Genomic DNA, 18,279 nt, shown 5'->3' with positions numbered 1-18,279 from the left:
CTTACCAGGTAGCATGAGCATTTTAAAGGAAGATGTCTGTAATCTAACGATAAAACTAATGGTGAAAATTCCTACGGAAATTTGGAAAGGTCAGAATTTTAAGGCCATCCTTCCAATTACACTGATGACCTCCTTAAAGTATTAGCTCAGTGGCCCTCCTCCCCTAGGCCTGGGCCCCCTGCAGCCTCAGGAACACCCATCACTGTTTTGAAACTTAGCAAGCAATACGCTTTGGCACTGCCTTCATTGACTGAAGCAGACAGCTCCCACCACAGACTTGCCCTCAGAAGATTTCAGGGAAGCCAACCCTTTGAGGACAGTCTTCTTACATGCTTTCTTCAGAGCCTGTAGCTCCCAACACTTCCTTTCCACTGGTTTTATCTTTTTTTTTTTTTTTTGGCCGTGCTGTGCCGCATGAGGAATCTTAGTTCCCCCCACTAGGGATTGAACCCGCACCCCCTGCACTGGGAGCACGGAGTCTTGACCACTGGACCACCAGGGAAGTCCCCCTTTCCACTGGTTTTAAACCTACCATTCTCGGTAAGAGGAACCTAGGGGGTCCAAACCCAGACAAATGCCTTTCCTAAGCCTCCCTATGGGTCTCTACTAGTCAGCTCCAGTACTGTCATTAGCCCTGTCCTACACCTCAGAATTGGCTTGGCAGAACCTTGTTGGGGAGTAGGATAGCAATGCCATATCCTCATGACAGGTGCACAAGCAAGTGGCAGAAGACCAAGGTCTTAGCACAGTTAGCTTTGGGGCATGGTGGGTGGGTCTCTAAACTCTTGGTAAAGTGGAAGGATGGGGAACAGTATGCCTATTCCCAAATCCTTCAAATAAGCTCTTGTTATCAGGGAGATTCTTGGATAACTTTGGCTCCAGTCATCAACCAGAATATTTCCTTGTAAAGGCCTGAACATTATAAAATTAAAATATGATGAAATCTTTGTTCTAGGAATTTTCAAATAGATACAAGACATGACCTCAATATCTTAAACTGCCTTCAAATCTCCTAAATATTTTCCCTTTGGAAAAGTCTACTCAAGTGTCTCTCTAAAAGATTCTCCAACCCTGTGATCTTAAGGGTTTGATAAAGGGACAATTTGGTTCACCCAATAATCAGATTAAGAAAGGTATCCTAACTCTGAGGCAGGAGAGCAGGTATTTTGAACTGAGGTAATCTGGGGACTAAAACATGTAGCCACACTCTTGTCTCAAGACGGAGAAGAGAGCAGAGGTTCAGAGAGAGGGTCCAGTCTTAGGACCCAAGCTTGTAAGGTGGAAACTGGCATCTATGGGAGGTACCAGCTTCCAAGCCAGTGATTATACTGACAGGCCTTGTCTTAGATATGCCCTTTAACATGAGACAGAAACAGGCACTCATTTTTCTTCTATGGGGCAATTAGAGCCCCTAGAGAAGCGGGCACAGCTGGGGAAAACGCACACGAGGAGGCACAACCCGCCAGTGGGGCTGACTTGAACACATCCAGCGAGCTCACGCCCACCCACCCCGTCCTCCTCTGCGCGGCCCCGCCTCCTACGCAGCCGCTTCCGGCCCAGAGTGGAGGGCGGGCTGCACGCTCCCGTTGCGCCTGCGCGGGAAGTGGGAGGCGGGGCGGGTTGTCAGCGCGCCGGTGCAGTGCGGCAGTAACAGGGCGGCTGCTGTGGGACTTACCTCCCTTCTCTTAGTGTTGGCCCTGGAGAAGGAACGATGGTGCTGGATCTGGATTTGTTTCGGGTGGATAAAGGAGGGGACCCAGCCCTCATCCGAGAGTCGCAGGAGAAGCGCTTCAAGGACCCGGGACTGGTGGACCAGCTGGTGAAGGCAGACAGCGAGTGGCGACGATGTAAGTACCGGGACGCGCGGAGTATCCCCGGATGCCAACCGCAACTTCGTTGTTTGGACCTAGTTACCGCTCCTGAGGTTCCACCCTTCATAAGACCCCCTCCTAGGTTGCGGTGGCTCCGAAGCTGTCCCTGTCCACCCGGGGGGCCGGACCGACCCACTTTTCTCCTCCGTCCGGGCCCTGCGACCTCCCTTCCTGGCTAGCTGGGTGCGGGTCGCTGCTTCTGAGTCTGGGAAAGGAGCATGGCGCGTTCGCATCAAGAGCTGTCAAACCTTCAGCCTCAAGGATAGCCGGAAGAAAGCCAGGGGGGAGGTTTGGGGGGTTTCCCCTTTCCAGCACTTATCTTTGGTCGCCTCCTGTCTTTTTCTCATCTTCAGCAAGGCCAGAGTGGTCTCCCTCTATCTTGATAGAATCAAAGGTTCCAACCTGACTGAGTCACATCTGCAGCACAGTAGGTTCACTCCGTCCATATTGGAACCATTTTGGGACTGTGGAGGCCGCTCCTGGCTAAAAACAGTGATCCCGGAGCTTTTGGGAAGGCCATCCCCCTGAACTGTGGGCAAACTTTTAAGAACCGAGAATAGTCTTACGTAGTAGCTCAGACATGGGCAGAAGGGTGCGGTGAAGCAAGAAAAATCTTGTAATTATTGAGGCTGTTTAAAGTTTTCCGGTGAACACATTGGCAGAGTTGGGCTAGATCCTGGAACTGGACCGGGCATCTTTCATGAGGCTAAATAAAACCATAGAACCCTCTGCCTATCAATCTCTGCCTAGGCTAGCTGGAGTAGTCACTAACTGGCCGGATGCTGTCAAACACGTGATTTTTTGTCTGATGCAATAGGTCTGCCACCCGCAGAGAGACAGGTTTATGACAGCGCACTGCATAGGCATTCGCTGTCCAAAAGCATGGATTTATATTAGGAAAGTTGATTTTCCTAAATATATAAGTATCACCCGTGTAGGGAGAGAGTCGAAGGAAGAGTTGGTATTGGGTACCAGGAGAATATTTGCTTAGCTCAGGTTGTTTGCTGATTCTGCACATCACAGTCAAGCCCAGTGTGGTGGTGATCCCACCACCTGAATCTGAATCTGAAGTTTTGAGTTGCAATGGAATTAAATTAAATTGGAGTGAAAAAACTAGACTGGACACTGTTTTACTGAGTCAGAAGTCAGAAGTATCAGATTTTTGTTTCTCTCTAGCCATTGCCCAGCTGCTAAATGACTTTGAATGTGTTACCTAGTCTCTTGGGTATAATGTACACCTCTGTGGGAAGTTCTGTTTTTTACCTGAGGAGTGGATATGTGCTGAGGGGATGAATTCTTCAGGGACAAGGTTGTGTTTTATTCATCTGTGTGTCAGTACCCAGGGTATACATATAGATACAGGATATACATATACCCATGTGTACATATAATCCCAGTACCTAGCACTGCACCTGGTCCTTGTTAAGGGCTTGACAAAGGTTTGTTGAAGTCATGAATATCTTCTGTGTTCAGGGTACTGTGCTCTTCCATATGAAAAGCAGTTGATGTAGTTTATTTTCAACATATTTATTGATTTGATTCTTTCCTACTTGACATCCCTAACCAGTATTCTCTTTGCAGCTAAGGGGAGTTAATGATTTTTCCCATTGCTGGCTGCTGAAGGTGGACATTGACAGATTTTGTTTCAAGATTCTTTTACATCTGAACCTCTGATCAGAGTTTAGGGTTCTTCTATCCTTAGCTGCAACCCAGAGCCACATTAAGAAATCAGACCATGTTCCCTGAATGAGGACACAGCAAGCTTCAAAAGGCCCTCCATTACAACTATACCCATTTGTCTGTCTGTAGACCTTCAAGGTTTAGGGCTCTGTGTAGAACACAGGAATCTGCTATGACTTGGAGTCAGAGCACCACATCAGAGTTTACCACAGCTCTTGTAACTTCAAGGATTCAAACTGTGATTTCTTCTTTTAATTCAGAGTAATATAATGAGGACACATTTGGGCATATAATAACCATTTGTCTTGACTACTTCCAAAGTCAGTAGATTTCCATGTATCTTGAAATCTGCCACTAACTACAGGAATTATCAGTTGAAGTTGTTACTTCCTCTTAACCCTATTGCACATGCCTTAAACCAGGCCCTTATCATTGGAAAATCTTTCTAAGTGCTTCCTTTGACCCCAGTCTCAGCTAGTCCAGGGCCACACCTAGGACATATGATCCATATACTATCTTATATATTTCTGCTGTGGCATTTATATTATTTTTATATACAACCTTTTAAAATTTATTGAGATGTAATGTATTCAGTAAGTTCAGTAAAGTGCACAAATCTTAATGTGCAGCTTGATGAATTTTACAAAGCCATACACCCATGTGACCACCATTCAGATCAAGATCTAAGACGTTTGCAGTTCTCTGGGGAGGCTCCCTCATGCCCCTTCACTGTCACTTCCCTCCTCCAAAAAAACAGTATTTTGTCCTCTATCACCAGAAATGACTTTTGCCTGATTTTGAACTTCATATAAACGGACTTATATAGTATATAATTTTGCATGTGACTTCTTTGTCTCAAAATTATGTCTGTAAGATTATTCCATGTTATTATGTGTAGCAGTGGTTGGTTCTTTTTCATTGCTGTGTAGTACTCCATATATGTAAACATACCAACCAATTTCATTGATGGACTTTCAGATTGTTACCACTTTAAGGGTACTATGAATAATGTGCTAGGAACATTGTGTCTTTTGGTGGACGTAAGCACTCATTTCTTTTGGGTATGTACCTAAGGGTGGAATTGCTAGGTCACAGAGTAGGCACATGTTTAGGTTTAGTAGATATTACCTAATAGTTTTCCAAAGTGGTTGTAATAATTGATACTCCCATCAGTAATATATAAGAGCTCCATTTGCTCTACAACCTTGCCCTTGATATTGGCAGTCCTTTTAATTTTAGCCACTTATTCACACTGATTCCAGAGATGGAGAACAGATTAGTGGTTGCCAAGGGTTAGACAGGGCAGGGGAAAGGTAATGGACTACAGAGGGATGATAGCAAAAGGAATCTCTGTGGAGATGGAACAGTTCCGTATCTTGAGTGTAGCAGTGGTTACACAGATCTACACATGAGATATCACACAGAACTACAGGCACATGCAAATGAGTACATGTAAAACCACTCATCTGTTCTCCATCTCTGTAATCAGTGTGAATAAGTGAATGAGAAAGTAGTTATATAGTTTGTGCTGAAGTTTAGTTTAAATTTAAAGTTTGGCAAAACTTCAAAGAATAGCCATGTCTAGGCGCTGTCTCATCTCTAGTCATCATTTTACCTGTCCAAAGCTTAATTTTTACCATATTGTTGCTAAAGCTTAGATTCAGGAGGTCCAGCTTTTGCAAATCAAGGTTAGACTGATGAATCACAACACCAAGATGTTAATTTGGGCCAGAATACCTATGCAGGCTGATTAGTGCACTGTCTTCCCCCAAAGAAACCAAAGTGTAAGAAATTGAATTCTTCTCAAGGCTGCCAGATGAGCGTTGTATCAAAGCAAAGGAAATAACATTAACCATTTCTAGCATAGAGAAGTAGCAACCAAGTTCATGGGAATAGAAACTTGACTGACTGCCTTTTTTTAGATCCTGGTGCATACCACATAGTTTCTTTAAGTGAATTTTAAGATAATTGAACAGGTTATAGTTATATGAGTATTTTCCAGTTTTCTCAGATGTGTTACTCTGTCTACAGTGGTATCGTCCACGTTATGATACTTTTTAATTTCAGCCCCAGAATGGCCTTTTCATTGTCACCAAATGCTGGGGAATTACACAACTTTGTGAGGCAGATCCTTTAGCTCTGCCTGTATTTTGGCCTTGGGCTGAGATCAGTCCTAAGGAGCCAAGATTAGGAATGAGGTATCTTAGTTATGTGCCTATCTTTGGTATATTGGGTTCTTTATTCTTCAGGCAGATTTCAGGCAGACAACTTGAACAAGCTGAAGAACCTATGCAGCAAGACAATTGGAGAGAAAATGAAGGTAAGAGAACTGACTAATACCCTTGAGAGCTTGAGCAGAGGTATTTAATCTTATTCTTAGTTAATTCATAATTTCTAACGTAGTGTTTAATTCCATGAGCTACTGGATTTCTTACCAGAGGGGGAAAGTTATTTTAAAAAGAAAGAGAGGAAGGCAGGGAGGGAACTAAGAGGCATTTTCAAGGATCAGTGAGTCTATCTTCTGTCTGCAGGTATGTTTTAGTCCGTTCTTGCTGCTGTAACAGAATACTGTAGACTGGGTGGCTTATAAACAGCAGAAATTTATTTCTCACAGTTCTGCAAGCTGGGAAGTCCAAGATCAAGGCACCAGCAGGTTGGTGAGGGCCTGCTTCCTGGTTAATAGATAGTCTTCTTGCTGTGTCCTCATGGCAGAAGGAGCAGGGAGCTCTCTGGTGTCTCTTTCATAAGGGCACTAATTACATACATGAGGGCTCTGCCCTCCTGACCTAATCACCTCTGAAAGACCCCACCTCCAAATGCTATCACATTGGGGATTAGGTTTCAACATATGAATTTTGGGGGACACAGACGTTCAGTCTGTTGTAAGATAAGATTCTTGCCATACAAGTCATTCATTGTCTGTTCTGTTCTTAATAAAATGAATTCCACCAGTAATCCTTTCCAGTTATTTCTTGAGCTCAACCTACAGTGCCAGAGAGGTTTTCCTGTTGTAAATTTCAGATTCTTTATCCCAGTGTAGTCGTGCTCTTTATTTAAAAGAGCACAGATATTGAGTCCAAATCCTAGACTCTTGGTTATGTGACTTCAGGCAAGTTAACTTCTGAGCCTCAGTTTTCTTGTCTATGAAATGACAGTTCTGACACTAACCTTTAGAATACAATTGTGAGAACTGAAAATTTCTAATATAGAAAACCTGGCACAGTGCCTGGAACATTGTAGTTATTTAGCTATTGAGAGTAATAGTGAATGGCAAGTAGTACTGGCCTTCATCCAGTATATCCTTCCTGTCCTTGAAGAATGTTAAGTTTCAGCTCAGCTTTACTTTGGTAACCAGATTAGTTTGTTGCAGGGGAGGGGGGAGGTTGGTGGGGTTTTTTTTGCAGTACGCGGGCTTCTCACTGTTGTGGTCTCTCCCGTTGCGGAGCACAGGATCCGGACGCGCAGGCTCAGCGGCCATGGCTCACAGGCCCAGCCACTCCGCGGCATGTGGGATCTTCCCGGACCGGGGCACGAACCCGTGTCCCCTGCATCGGCAGGCGGACTCTCAACCACTGCGCCACCAGGGAAGCCCACCAGATTAGTTTTTAATCTTTCTTCAAAAATACGCTCTTAGCCTCTTAATCATTTTTTTAAAAAAACATGTTAATGCACCCTACAATCTGTCTCATTTTTAAGTTGTAAACCTCTAAAATAAACCAAAAAATTATGAAATTTAGGAACCTGAACCTGGAAAGACCATAACAAAAGGATTCCCTTGGGGCCTTCCCTGGTGGCGCAGTGGTTGAGAGTCCGCCTGCCGATGCAGGGGACGCGGGTTCGTGCCCCGGTCCGGGAGGATCCCACGTGCCACGGAGCGGCTGGGCCCGTGAGCCATGGCCGCTGAGCCTGCGCGTCTGGAGCACAGGCTCCGCAGCGGGAGAGGCCACAACGGTGAGAGGCCCGCGTACCACAAAAAAAAAAAAAAAAAAAAAAGATTCCCTTGGACTCTAGCACCTTATCCTTCATGATATTCTGTATCCTTCTCTTTAACACTATTTTGTTACACTTTCAGCATGTGACAGGCTGTAGAAATTGATATTGATGATAATCATACAGTTTTCTTCCTGTGGAACTCTTGACACTAAGTCAGGTACATGTCAGCAACCCCATAATTATGTTAATTTCCATGTATACTTCTGCCTGAGTGTTCTTTGGGGCATATATACGGATAGTGCCAGCCAAGTATTTTTCTTAGCAAGAAGATGGTAGTATTTTCATCTGCGTTAACGTTCTTAGGTTCCCTTGACTGCTGGCCCTGCAAGGAGTGTTCTCTCTTGCTATCCATTGAGATAGTACTAGCAGTGCTTTAATTTGTATAGCACTTGAAAGCATTCAAAACCCTTTCATATACGTCTCATTTTGGTTTTGATCTTTGCTGTAAACGTGGAGTGTAGGTAGTACATTTGTTAACCCTATTAAAAGGGTAGGGTAAAGAGGCCTAGGAAATTAAGGGGCTTGCCCAAAATGGTGCCATCAGTTAGTTGCAGAGCCAGAACTTGAACTCAGAACTTGAATTTGCTGCCCTGAGGGATTATCAGAGAGGAAGAGGGCCTCAGCTATCTTGGCTACCAAATGGAACATCTTGAGATTTAGGCCATTTTTTTCTACCTCAGCAGTCTATGCCTGTTCTTATCAAGACTCATTCTGATATTGTCAGATTTTTCCAGCTTTTAAAGATGATTTTCCTTGAATCACTGTCTTCTCCCTTGCTCTGGATAACGATTAGAAATGATGATTTGGAAGAATATCATAGAGAAGGGTGAGGAGAGAAACTGGAATGGGAAAAAAATCTAGCCCTGGGTATACCCTTGCTGTTTTGCCAAGTTGCGTTGATTGCTCTAAACGTGGCTTTTTTCCTCAAAAATTGTGTTTCTTTGGCTTCCTAATATTCCTCATCCCATCCATTTTTCCTCTTAGCCGCAGGCCTAAGGGCTGGGTTTGTTCTTAGTAGGTAGATGGGGATTCACAAATTGACACACAGGTGTCTGCCCAGCGCTGGCTCCTGACCAGCACTGAGTGTTTTCATACATTCTTGGGGTCATAACATCTATGTCCATGTCAGACATTTTCCTTCTCAAGTTCCCGATGGTATCAACCCTCTGACCTGGATTGGTTAATCAGTCTGTCCAGGATCAGAAAGCTAGACAGTGTCAGGACAGGGACTTGGAACGTTAACTTCTTGCTTCCAGTTCACTAATTTTTCTCCCATGCGTTGCATCTTTTAGAGACTAAGTTATGTAGAAAGTTCTGTAATTAGTTTATATGATATATTAGTTTGGTGTACACTTATAAAACTATGTCAGAAATTTTTCTTTATAATTAGTTATGTTTTTGTTGTTGTTTGTTTGTTTTTCTTTCCCATAGAAAAAAGAGCCAACGGGAAATGATGAGTCCATTCCGGAAGATGTATTAAATCTCGATGACCTCACTGCAGACACTTTAACTGTAAGTTATTGTCCTTTTCCAGGTTAGGATTTCTGTTCTTTTAGTTTTGTTCCTAGACAAGCAAGTCCTGACGCTCTGCTCCACACAGCACTGTGGCATCCTTGAATTTCTGCAGCTGGGACATGTCCCCATCCCCTCTTGTTAATCTCACTACTTGAGAATTAGACAGCAGAGATGGAGACAGGTGGAATGGAAAAGTCAAGAGTAGGAAGAAGAGAAAAAAGGAACTGAAATATGTTTGGTTTAATAACTCTATTTCCACAGAGTCAGTAATTTTTCAATTTTTGTAATTCAGTAAATATTCACTACAATGGGCCTAGAGCAGGAATTTTCAAGTTTTTTAGTCACTGAACCCTTTCTTAAAACCTGCAACACAGGGACTTCCCTGGCGGTCCAGTGGTTAAGACTTTGTCTTCCATTGCAGGGGGTGAGGGTTCGATCCCTGGTCGGGGAGCTAAGATCCCACATGCCTCACAGGCAAAAAACTGAAAAAGCATAAAACAGAAGGAATATTGTAATAAATTCAATAAAGACTTTAAAAATGGTCCACATCAAAAAAATCTTTAAAAAACAAAAACAAAAACAAAAAAACCCTGCAACAATAGCAAGAGCATAAACCCAAAAAAGCAGAGTTGCTGTGCTTGAAGGGCAAGGTTGGGGTGTTATTCCTGCCCTGCCCTACCTGCTAAGGGTCCCCCCAGGAAATCAGAGTACAGTTTGAAACACCTGCAATAAGGAATACAAAATGAGCTTAAGACAAGGTCTCTTGCTCCTAATAAATTTATAATCTTCCTAGAGAACAGTTACATATAGGATATAATAGCATGCTGAATTGGTTTAATCAGGAATATCAGAAAGTGCAAGTTAAGCTATGGTATTAACACTCCTGAGATATACAGGGACAAGAGGAGTGGCCAGAATTGATCCACCTCTGCCTTAGGCACCCTGAAAGAAAATGCCAACGGATTTGTCGGGCAAAACTGTATATATCCCTGTGTGAAATAAATCTCAGTTCTTTGAAAGCCTCCAGTGTCAATTTTTAAAATGCTATTACAAGAGTTATCATTAGAGCCCAACAAGGTTGGGGCAACAGTCTTTTTCCTACTCTGCCCTTGACTTGCTGTGGCCTTGGACGGGCTTGGCCTTGTTCATCTACAGAACCTGAAAGTCTCACAAATCAAAAAAGTCCGACTCCTCATCGACGAAGCCATCCTGAAGTGTGATGCCGAGCGGATAAAGCTGGAAGCAGAGCGATTTGAGAACCTTCGCGAGATTGGTAACCTTCTGCACCCCTCTGTGCCCATCAGCAATGATGAGGTAGGCGTCGGTGCCACAGTGAGCGGCTGCCTTGCGTCACCCCTCTCCTTTGGGAAGGGGGCGGAGTGGGAGGAGGACAGTGAAAGTCTGGCACGCTCTGTATAATAGAAGCAGGCTCTTTGTGTATTCGCTCTGCCCACCAATTGAGAATTGAAAGAGTCAGATCCCTGCCTGATTGGGAAGTAGCAGAGACAGCAGGTAGGTGGAGACTCCTGGCGCGGAAATCTCTTCTAAATCAGGCTGCTGTCCTCCATTGCGTGTTGCCCATGGTAGCAGCTCATCTCGTGGGAGGGATCTGCAAGATCAGCCTCACCCCTCACCCACACCCTGCTGAGAAGCTGCAGGTTGAAGGGAAATCTGCATGATAAAAGTTTCCTGCCGAGTGGGAGCTTCCCCAGCACAAAGCTGCTCTGAGCCCAGCCTTTGTTCCCTGACACCCCAGCCGTGGCAGGGCCCATCTGTGCCTCTTTCATTCATTCCCTGGTGAAGGGACATTAAACTCACTGAGGGCTGGGGTGGCAGACTCAAGAGGTCAGGGCCCTGAGCCCGCCCTTGTGTGGCCCTGGACCAATGAGAGCCTGGAAAAACAAAAATCTGCATTCCCCTCCGTACCCCAGGCAGTGCAGATTGTCCAGGGAAGGGTTTTCCCTGTATAGGATTTTCAAGGAGTCATTTAAAAGGGTATAAAAACGAGAGAATACTACAGATCTTTTGGAAAATCATGATTTCAGTTCCATGGCTAGAATTGCCTCTAGGACTTTATAAATTATTATTTCTCTATTGAGCGCAGATTCTCTAGCAAATTCCCTTCTCTAGTCTCTGTACACAAGGGCCAAAACCTAGTGTTTGAGTTAAGCAGTGACTTCACAAAGCTCTAGTTCGTTCTTGGAATAGGGTTCGGAAAGATGGAGGTTGTAGAATTCAGAGCTGCATCTTTGTCTCCTGGTCTCGTTTGCTTAGGACGCTGACAACAAAGTAGAGAGGATTTGGGGTGATTGTACCATCAGGAAGAAGTACTCTCACGTGGACCTGGTGGTGATGGTAGATGGCTTTGAAGGCGAAAAGGGGGCTGTGGTGGCTGGGAGTCGAGGATACTTCCTGAAGGTAAGAGTTGGCAGCCAGTGAGGTTGGTTATAAAGAAAGAACTGAAAAAAAATTGCAGAAAACATAACCCACTTAAAGAGGCCCACAAATCCGCCTTTCTACTACAAACTTACTGGCAATTAGATGCAATTCTCTTTCTAAGGCAGGAGAGTGCTTATCAGGATTCCCTAGAACAAAAGCCACTGAGTGATCTTCCATAATGAATATGTTTTGCTGACTGAATTAGAACAGTCTGTGCCTTTAAGGAGCTCTGTGTAATTGGACAGTCAGACAAGTAACAAAGAGTCAAAAACCCTCTGTGATAAGTGCTCTGGTGTGAGTAGCCCAGGGTGCTATAGGAACGGGTAGGTGGAGGCAACACACCCAGATTAGCTGGGCAGAGGGCAGATGCGCTCAGGGAAGCCTTCCAGAAGGACGTGGTAAAGTAGTTTTGGAAACACTGTCCATATTGGTATGTTCTACGTATACAAATAAGTCCAGTGTTTTAAGAGTTAGCACAGGAAGACTCTCCCACGCACCCTGGGTGAACAGTCCTTTTCCCTTGATTGGTATCTTAAAGGGAATGCTCTTCAGATGATGTGCTGTGCATGGCTGTTAAGAAAGAGTCTCTTGAGTCAGTTGTTGGATCCATGGTCTTTGTGGCCTCCTGTGTGCCCCCAGTTGCCTCTGGGGGTAAATGCTAGCAGATGAACGTGATGGCAGCAGAACCCACTCACACAGTGCTGTGTCTGCTCCTTTAGGGGGTCCTGGTGTTCCTGGAACAGGCACTCATCCAGTATGCTCTTCGCACATTGGGAAGTCGAGGCTACACTCCCATTTATACCCCCTTCTTCATGAGGAAGGAGGTCATGCAGGAAGTGGCACAGCTCAGCCAGTTTGATGAAGAACTTTATAAGGTGAGTAGCCTGAGGCAGTGTGGCAGAATGACTCCTAAAGGTATGAAGTTTAACTTCAAGGACACAGCAATGCTGTCCAGCAGAACTTCCTGCAATGATGAAATGTTCTATATTGTGGCTATCGAGCACTTAAAATGCAGCTAGTGCAACTGAGGAAGTAAAATTTTAATCTTTATGAATTTTAATTTAAATGGTCACATGTGGCTGGTGGCTACCATTTGGACAGTGCAGACATAGAGCCTATTTTCTCTTTCCCCAGATAGTTTATGTGATCTATCTAAATTGAGCATGCTTTAGCACCATGAGCTTAGAAAAGAAGCTCATATATTATTATTAAGCTTGGACAAAAGGAAATTGTAGAAGTGGCTGATCTTCCAGTGTCCTCCCACTCCTGACCCCAGACTGGAAGCTTCCACAGGGGGAGACGTACTTTCCTTTGGATGGATGTGGCTTCCAGTTTGTGGCTCTTTCTCAATCATGAACCATCTCAGGGAGAGCCAGTGGATTTGAGTTGAGGTGCAGAAGGTGATTCTGAATCAACCAGCTTTAACATCAGCTGTAGCTCCCCCCCCACCCGAAGTCTACGCCCAACACTCAGGATTTCTAGTGTCTCTGCTAACGGCTGCCCATCGCAGCTGAGTCCACTTCTCACCTGTCCCTCTCCTTCAGCCCTGTTCCAGGGCAGGGGGGAACGACTTTGTTCTTATTGGCTGTTCCTCCCAAAACCCATGTAGCGGGTAGTTAGACAACTGCTCCTGGCCTCATCTGATTTATCTTATGTAGAGAGATGAGTTTAACAGTCAGAACCTTCTTCCCACTAGGTCCTGTTGGTGAGTTCAAAGGTATGTTTTAGTTCAAGATGCAGTGGGAAACAAAATGCTCTCTGCAAACACTGAGCATTGGTACAACCTTGGGGTCCTCCTCTTCTTCCTGTTAATGAGAGGAACTTGTGCATTATCAGATGAGACCTGTTTTTATCTTTTCCCTTTTTTTCTCATCTCAACTCCCAAGATTGGATGGATAATCACTGACAGAACTTTAGAAGGATGCCCTGCAGGTAACACCAGGGAGAAGCTTATATGGAGGATTATGAAAAATATTAGGTAGCAGGTGCTCTGCGTGTTCGCAGCATTCTCCATCTCTTATCCAGATGCTTCTTGGAGCCATAGGCAGGGAGAATCACAGGTCTCCATAGTGGGGAATTTTGGCTGGCACTTTTTGCCTAATAACCTCAGTTTATTAATTCTCTAGAGCAGGGCTGTCCAACTGAACTTTCGGCAATAGTGGAAATGTTTTGTATCTGTCCTATCCAGTGTGGCAGCCACCAGCCACATGTGGCTGTTGAAATGTGGCTCATGCAAGCCAAGGAATTAAATTTTCATTGACTTTAAATAGCCATGTATGGCTAGTGGCTATACCATATTAGACCGCAAGCTCTGTTGTTTTTCCATTGTAAGGGAATAGCCTCACACGGGGCTAAATTCCCACTGTTAGGTAGCAAGGTAGTTTTCCACATTTCCAAACAGTGGCCTAGAGGAAGTTTCCTCCCCTCTTTTTTTTTTTTAGTTAAAGTAATACCACATGACAGAAAATTTGGAATTAGTGGGGGGAAATCATCTTCTTTCACATTACCTACTACAATTGTCATTTTTAATATTCTTGTGGGAGCTTTTTTTATACATGTATCATTTTCTCATACTTCTAATCACAATATATGTAGATTGCCTTTTTACTTCACATTATATCAGAAGCATTTTTCAGTGTTGCTACATGGTGTTCGTAACCATCGTTTACTAGTGGTTCCATAATATTACCTGGCATGGACATAGACTGCCCAGCGCTTCCCCTGTTGAATATTTAGGGGGCTCCCTTTTTTTTGCCATCAGTAAGTAATGTTACAATGAACTTTGTCCTGTCTGTAGTTTTTTTTCCTTTTCCATTACTTTCTTCAGCTGAATACCGAAGTGATTCTTCAAGGATTACAACCCTAGATCAACTCATAAGCACCGAGAGAGCAGAGACTATCTCCTTTTGCCCCGCGTTGGCAAAAAAGGACTTGGCTCTTACTAAATGCCTCACAAACATTTGTCAAGTGGATTAATTTATACTGCTACCAGCTCAGGTTTTATTGCACACCTGCCATCACTGGCCACTATACATCATTTATAAGTATTTCATTTATTAGATAAAGTAAAAATAATATCAGAGGGAATTCCCTGGCGGTCCAGTGGTTAGGGCTTCACGCTTCTACTGCAGGGGGCCTGGGTACTGGTCAGGGAACTGAGATCCCACAAGCTGCAAATGGTGAAGCCAAGGGAAAAAAACACAGTATCAGAATATTTTGTCTTCTTTTAATTTGCATTTCTTTGATCTCTATGTAGGGACCCCATTTTGGACTGACCCATTCCCTCCCATGTCTTTTTAGCATCTCCTGCTCACTCCTGGGCAGGGATTGAAGAAAATTTGTCCTCCCATCACTCAGATCTTCTCTGTGTGATTTGTGTGATCTTTGTGATTTCTTGCTTGAGCTGAGGTCCTACTCCCTCACTCTTAACTAGTAAATATTACTCTCCTCTGACAGGTGATTGGCAAAGGCACTGAAAAGTCTGATGACAGCACCTATGAGGAAAAATATCTGATTGCCACCTCCGAACAGCCCATTGCTGCTCTCCACCGGGACGAGTGGCTTCGGCCAGAGGATTTGCCAATCAAGTATGCCGGCCTGTCCACCTGCTTTCGCCAGGAGGTGGGCTCCCACGGCCGTGATACCCGTGGCATCTTTCGAGTCCATCAGTTTGAGAAGGTGAGTAGGCAGATCAGGGTGAGGGATGGGACCCTTCTATCTCTCCAGGGCTGTTATAGAAGAGATAGAATCTGTGTTGCTCAGGCCTACCCCAGCTCGTCTTTCCTCTCGTTGCCTCCATCTGGGTTTCTAGGGAAGAGCCTGAGAAGCACATGGTGGAGCGGCTAGAGCATGGACTCTGGAACCAGGCTGCCTGAGTCCTAAGGCCAACTCTACCACTTACTGCTGTGTAACCTTGAACAATTTGCTTAACCTCTCTGTGCTGTTTCCTCCTCTGTCAAAGGAAGATAATAGTAGTACCTACCCCATTAGGCTACTGTGAGGGTTAAACCAGTTACCACGTGGAAGGTACTTAGAACGGAACCTAGGGGTAAGACAGGAATAAAGACACAGACCTACTAGAGAACGGACTTGAGGATATGGGGAGGGGGAAGGGTGAGCTGTGACAAAGTGAGAGAGAGTCATGGACATATATACACTACCAAATGTAAGGTAGATAGCTAGTGGGAAGCAGCCGCATAGCACAGGGAGATCAGCTCCGTGCTTTGTGACCGCCTGGAGGGGTGGGATAGGGAGGGTGGGAGGGAGGGAGATGCAAGAGGGAAGAGATATGGGAACATATGTATATGTATAACTGATTCACTTTGTTATAAAGCAGAAACTAACACACCATGGTAAAGCAATTATACCCCAATAAAGATGTTAAAAAAAAAAAGAAAGAAAGAAAGAAAGTACTTAGAACAGTAGCCGCACGTTATGTGGGACGCTCTCTACACAAGCATTCGTTCTTGCTGCAGCCCCAGCCAGTCCAGTTCAGCCCCGATCTCTCACCAGGGCCCCAGCCCCGCCTGACTCTCAGTGGAATAGGAATAGGTCTTCATTGCTAGGATAATTCCCACTTCAGCCTTCAGTTTATTCACCCCGTCCCCTTGTCACTGTGCCCTTGGGTCCCTCTTTGCAGATTGAACAGTTTGTCTACTCATCGCCACATGACAACAAGTCCTGGGAGATGTTTGAGGAGATGATCACTACCGCTGAGGAGTTCTACCAGTCTCTGGGGATCCCTTACCATATCGTGAATATTGTCTCAGGTTATCGGCCTCCCTCTCCTGCATCCCACAAACACCACCCTGACCAGTTGAACTGCCACACAAAGAAATAGCTTACAATCCAATTAATTGCCCACATTAATTAAAATATCACACTCTTTTCCCTTGGGAGTTCTTGGTGATAAGAATATCTGGGCGTGATTTCCCTCCTGGGGATAACATGTGAACTAAAGAATTCTTTGGGTTTGCTAAAGGTTAGCCTTCTGAAATACCATCCCTCCTTCATGAATTCTAGGGGTTTTTCCTTACAGGTTCTTTGAATCACGCTGCCAGTAAGAAGCTTGACCTGGAGGCCTGGTTTCCGGGCTCAGGAGCCTTCCGTGAGTTAGTCTCCTGTTCTAACTGCACAGACTATCAGGCTCGCCGGCTCCGAATCCGATACGGGCAAACCAAGAAGATGATGGACAAGGTAGATGGCCCCTGGGGAGGCAGGAAGCAGGGCCTTCAGCTCAGAGTAGGTCCATCTTATTTCTCAGCCCTTGGAGGACATTATTTCCCAGTGTCATGGGAAAATCTGAGCTTCTCAGTCTAGACCAAAAAGGGAATCTGAAAGTGACTTCACTGAATCAGGACTGAGTCCTTTTAGATAGAAACCTGAATCTAGCTCTATTCTACAAGGTAATTCTAGCTTTTCTCTTCTTGGCTTTGTTTTCCATAACTCCAGATAAAGAGTAATCCCCATTTGTCTACACAGAACAAGTTGGAGGCAATGTCTCCCCTCTTCTCACCCAAGAAGGTCTGGGTTGTAAGCTTATCTCTTCAAACCCAATTTCCAGGCCCTAATCTTTTCCAGGTCAGGGACTTGAAAGGGGTTAAAAGGAGAAGCCATTGAGTAGTCTCTTCCCTCCCTCAAAGGGCCCAACTCTCCTCAATATACTGGGACCTACCACTTGTCACTCATGGATACATGAGGAATCTTCCTGGAGTTATCTCATAAGCCATAAGTTATCTAATAAGCCAAACAGAATTCAAAGGTTTAGAGATCACTAATATGGGTAGAACCTGTTTTTTATTTGATTTTAGATTTGGATTTGGATAGTTGCAGTTGGGGGAGTCTGGCTGAGTGGATGGTTCCTGGTCATCAGTAAGCCCAGCCAGGGGTTGAGTGTAACTGCTCCCTCTGGGGACCCTCTCCTCGCAGGTGGAGTTTGTCCACATGCTCAATGCCACGATGTGCGCCACAACTCGCACCATCTGTGCCATCCTAGAGAACTACCAGACAGAGAAGGGCATCCTCGTGCCTGAGAAATTGAAGGAATTCATGCCACCAGGTGAGGCTCCCAGCCCAGCCCATCTTCCTCCTCTTGTCTGTCTTCCTGCTCTTCTAAATAGTAAGCCCCTTTCAGAATGCACCAGGTTTTCTTGTTCATACACGGCCCCCAAAACTCTGCCTGTCCTCTGGTGCTGGGCATTGCAAGGGGCAAGGTTGAAAAGTAGCCAGTGCCGGTATGAGCTTCTATTTAAATGCAGCTAAAATTCAGGCTGGGAAAAAAAGGAATAAATGAAAGCAGTGCCTGCCTCTTTGTCTTGTGTAACTTTCCCCAGAGGTCCCTGGGCTTTGACTCTTGAGGAATGATGGGTAGTTTGGTTGGCTGTTTCCTTTCAGGTCTCCAGGAACTGATCCCCTTTGTGAAGCCCGCACCCATTGACCAGGAGCCATCAAAGAAGCAGAAGAAGCAGCATGAGGGCAGCAAAAAGAAAGGGGCAGCGAGAGATGTTGCCCTGGAAAGCCAGCTGCAGAATATGGAGGTCACTGATTCCTGAACATTCCTTTCTCCCACTTTACCAGGCTTCCATTTCAATTAGCTGCAATCTCAGAGCCTGCCCACAGGCAGGGAAGCCAAGCACGCACCCATCGCCCACCCCGTGTGACTGCATTGCCAAAAGGGGAACCATCTGCCCTGTACAATGCAGTGTTCCTCTTTTCTCGCTTGGGCATAGGATCTAATCACCAATGACTGATGAAACCATGTAATAAAGCACCTCTGAGGGAG

General features: G+C 45.0%; 1 protein-coding gene across 2 annotated transcripts; it reads left to right on the top strand.

Moving 5' to 3' along the window:
• Window positions 1-1,592: 1,592 nt before the first annotated feature.
• On the top strand, window positions 1,593-18,279 carry SARS1 (seryl-tRNA synthetase 1). Of its 2 annotated transcripts, XM_033434526.2 has the most exons (12): window positions 1,614-1,847; window positions 5,801-5,871; window positions 8,976-9,056; window positions 10,215-10,373; window positions 11,334-11,477; window positions 12,218-12,373; window positions 14,955-15,176; window positions 16,138-16,267; window positions 16,537-16,694; window positions 16,950-17,021; window positions 17,427-17,556; window positions 17,892-18,279. In XM_033434526.2, the coding sequence occupies exons 1-12, from the start codon at window positions 1,712-1,714 to the stop codon at window positions 18,047-18,049; spliced, it is 1,617 nt and encodes a 538-aa protein (XP_033290417.1). In that variant the 5' UTR covers window positions 1,614-1,711; the 3' UTR covers window positions 18,050-18,279. The 2 variants fall into 2 exon arrangements, with proteins under 2 accessions (XP_004263174.1, XP_033290417.1); XM_004263126.3 differs by lacking the exon at window positions 16,950-17,021 and having other exon boundaries at window positions 1,593-1,847.

The sequence above is a fragment of the Orcinus orca genome, chromosome 1 (assembly GCF_937001465.1).
Source record: "Orcinus orca chromosome 1, mOrcOrc1.1, whole genome shotgun sequence".
NCBI classification, from domain to species: domain Eukaryota; kingdom Metazoa; phylum Chordata; class Mammalia; order Artiodactyla; family Delphinidae; genus Orcinus; species Orcinus orca.
Note: the sequence above shows the minus strand (reverse complement) of the source record. Positions and strands in the feature narration are given on the sequence as shown.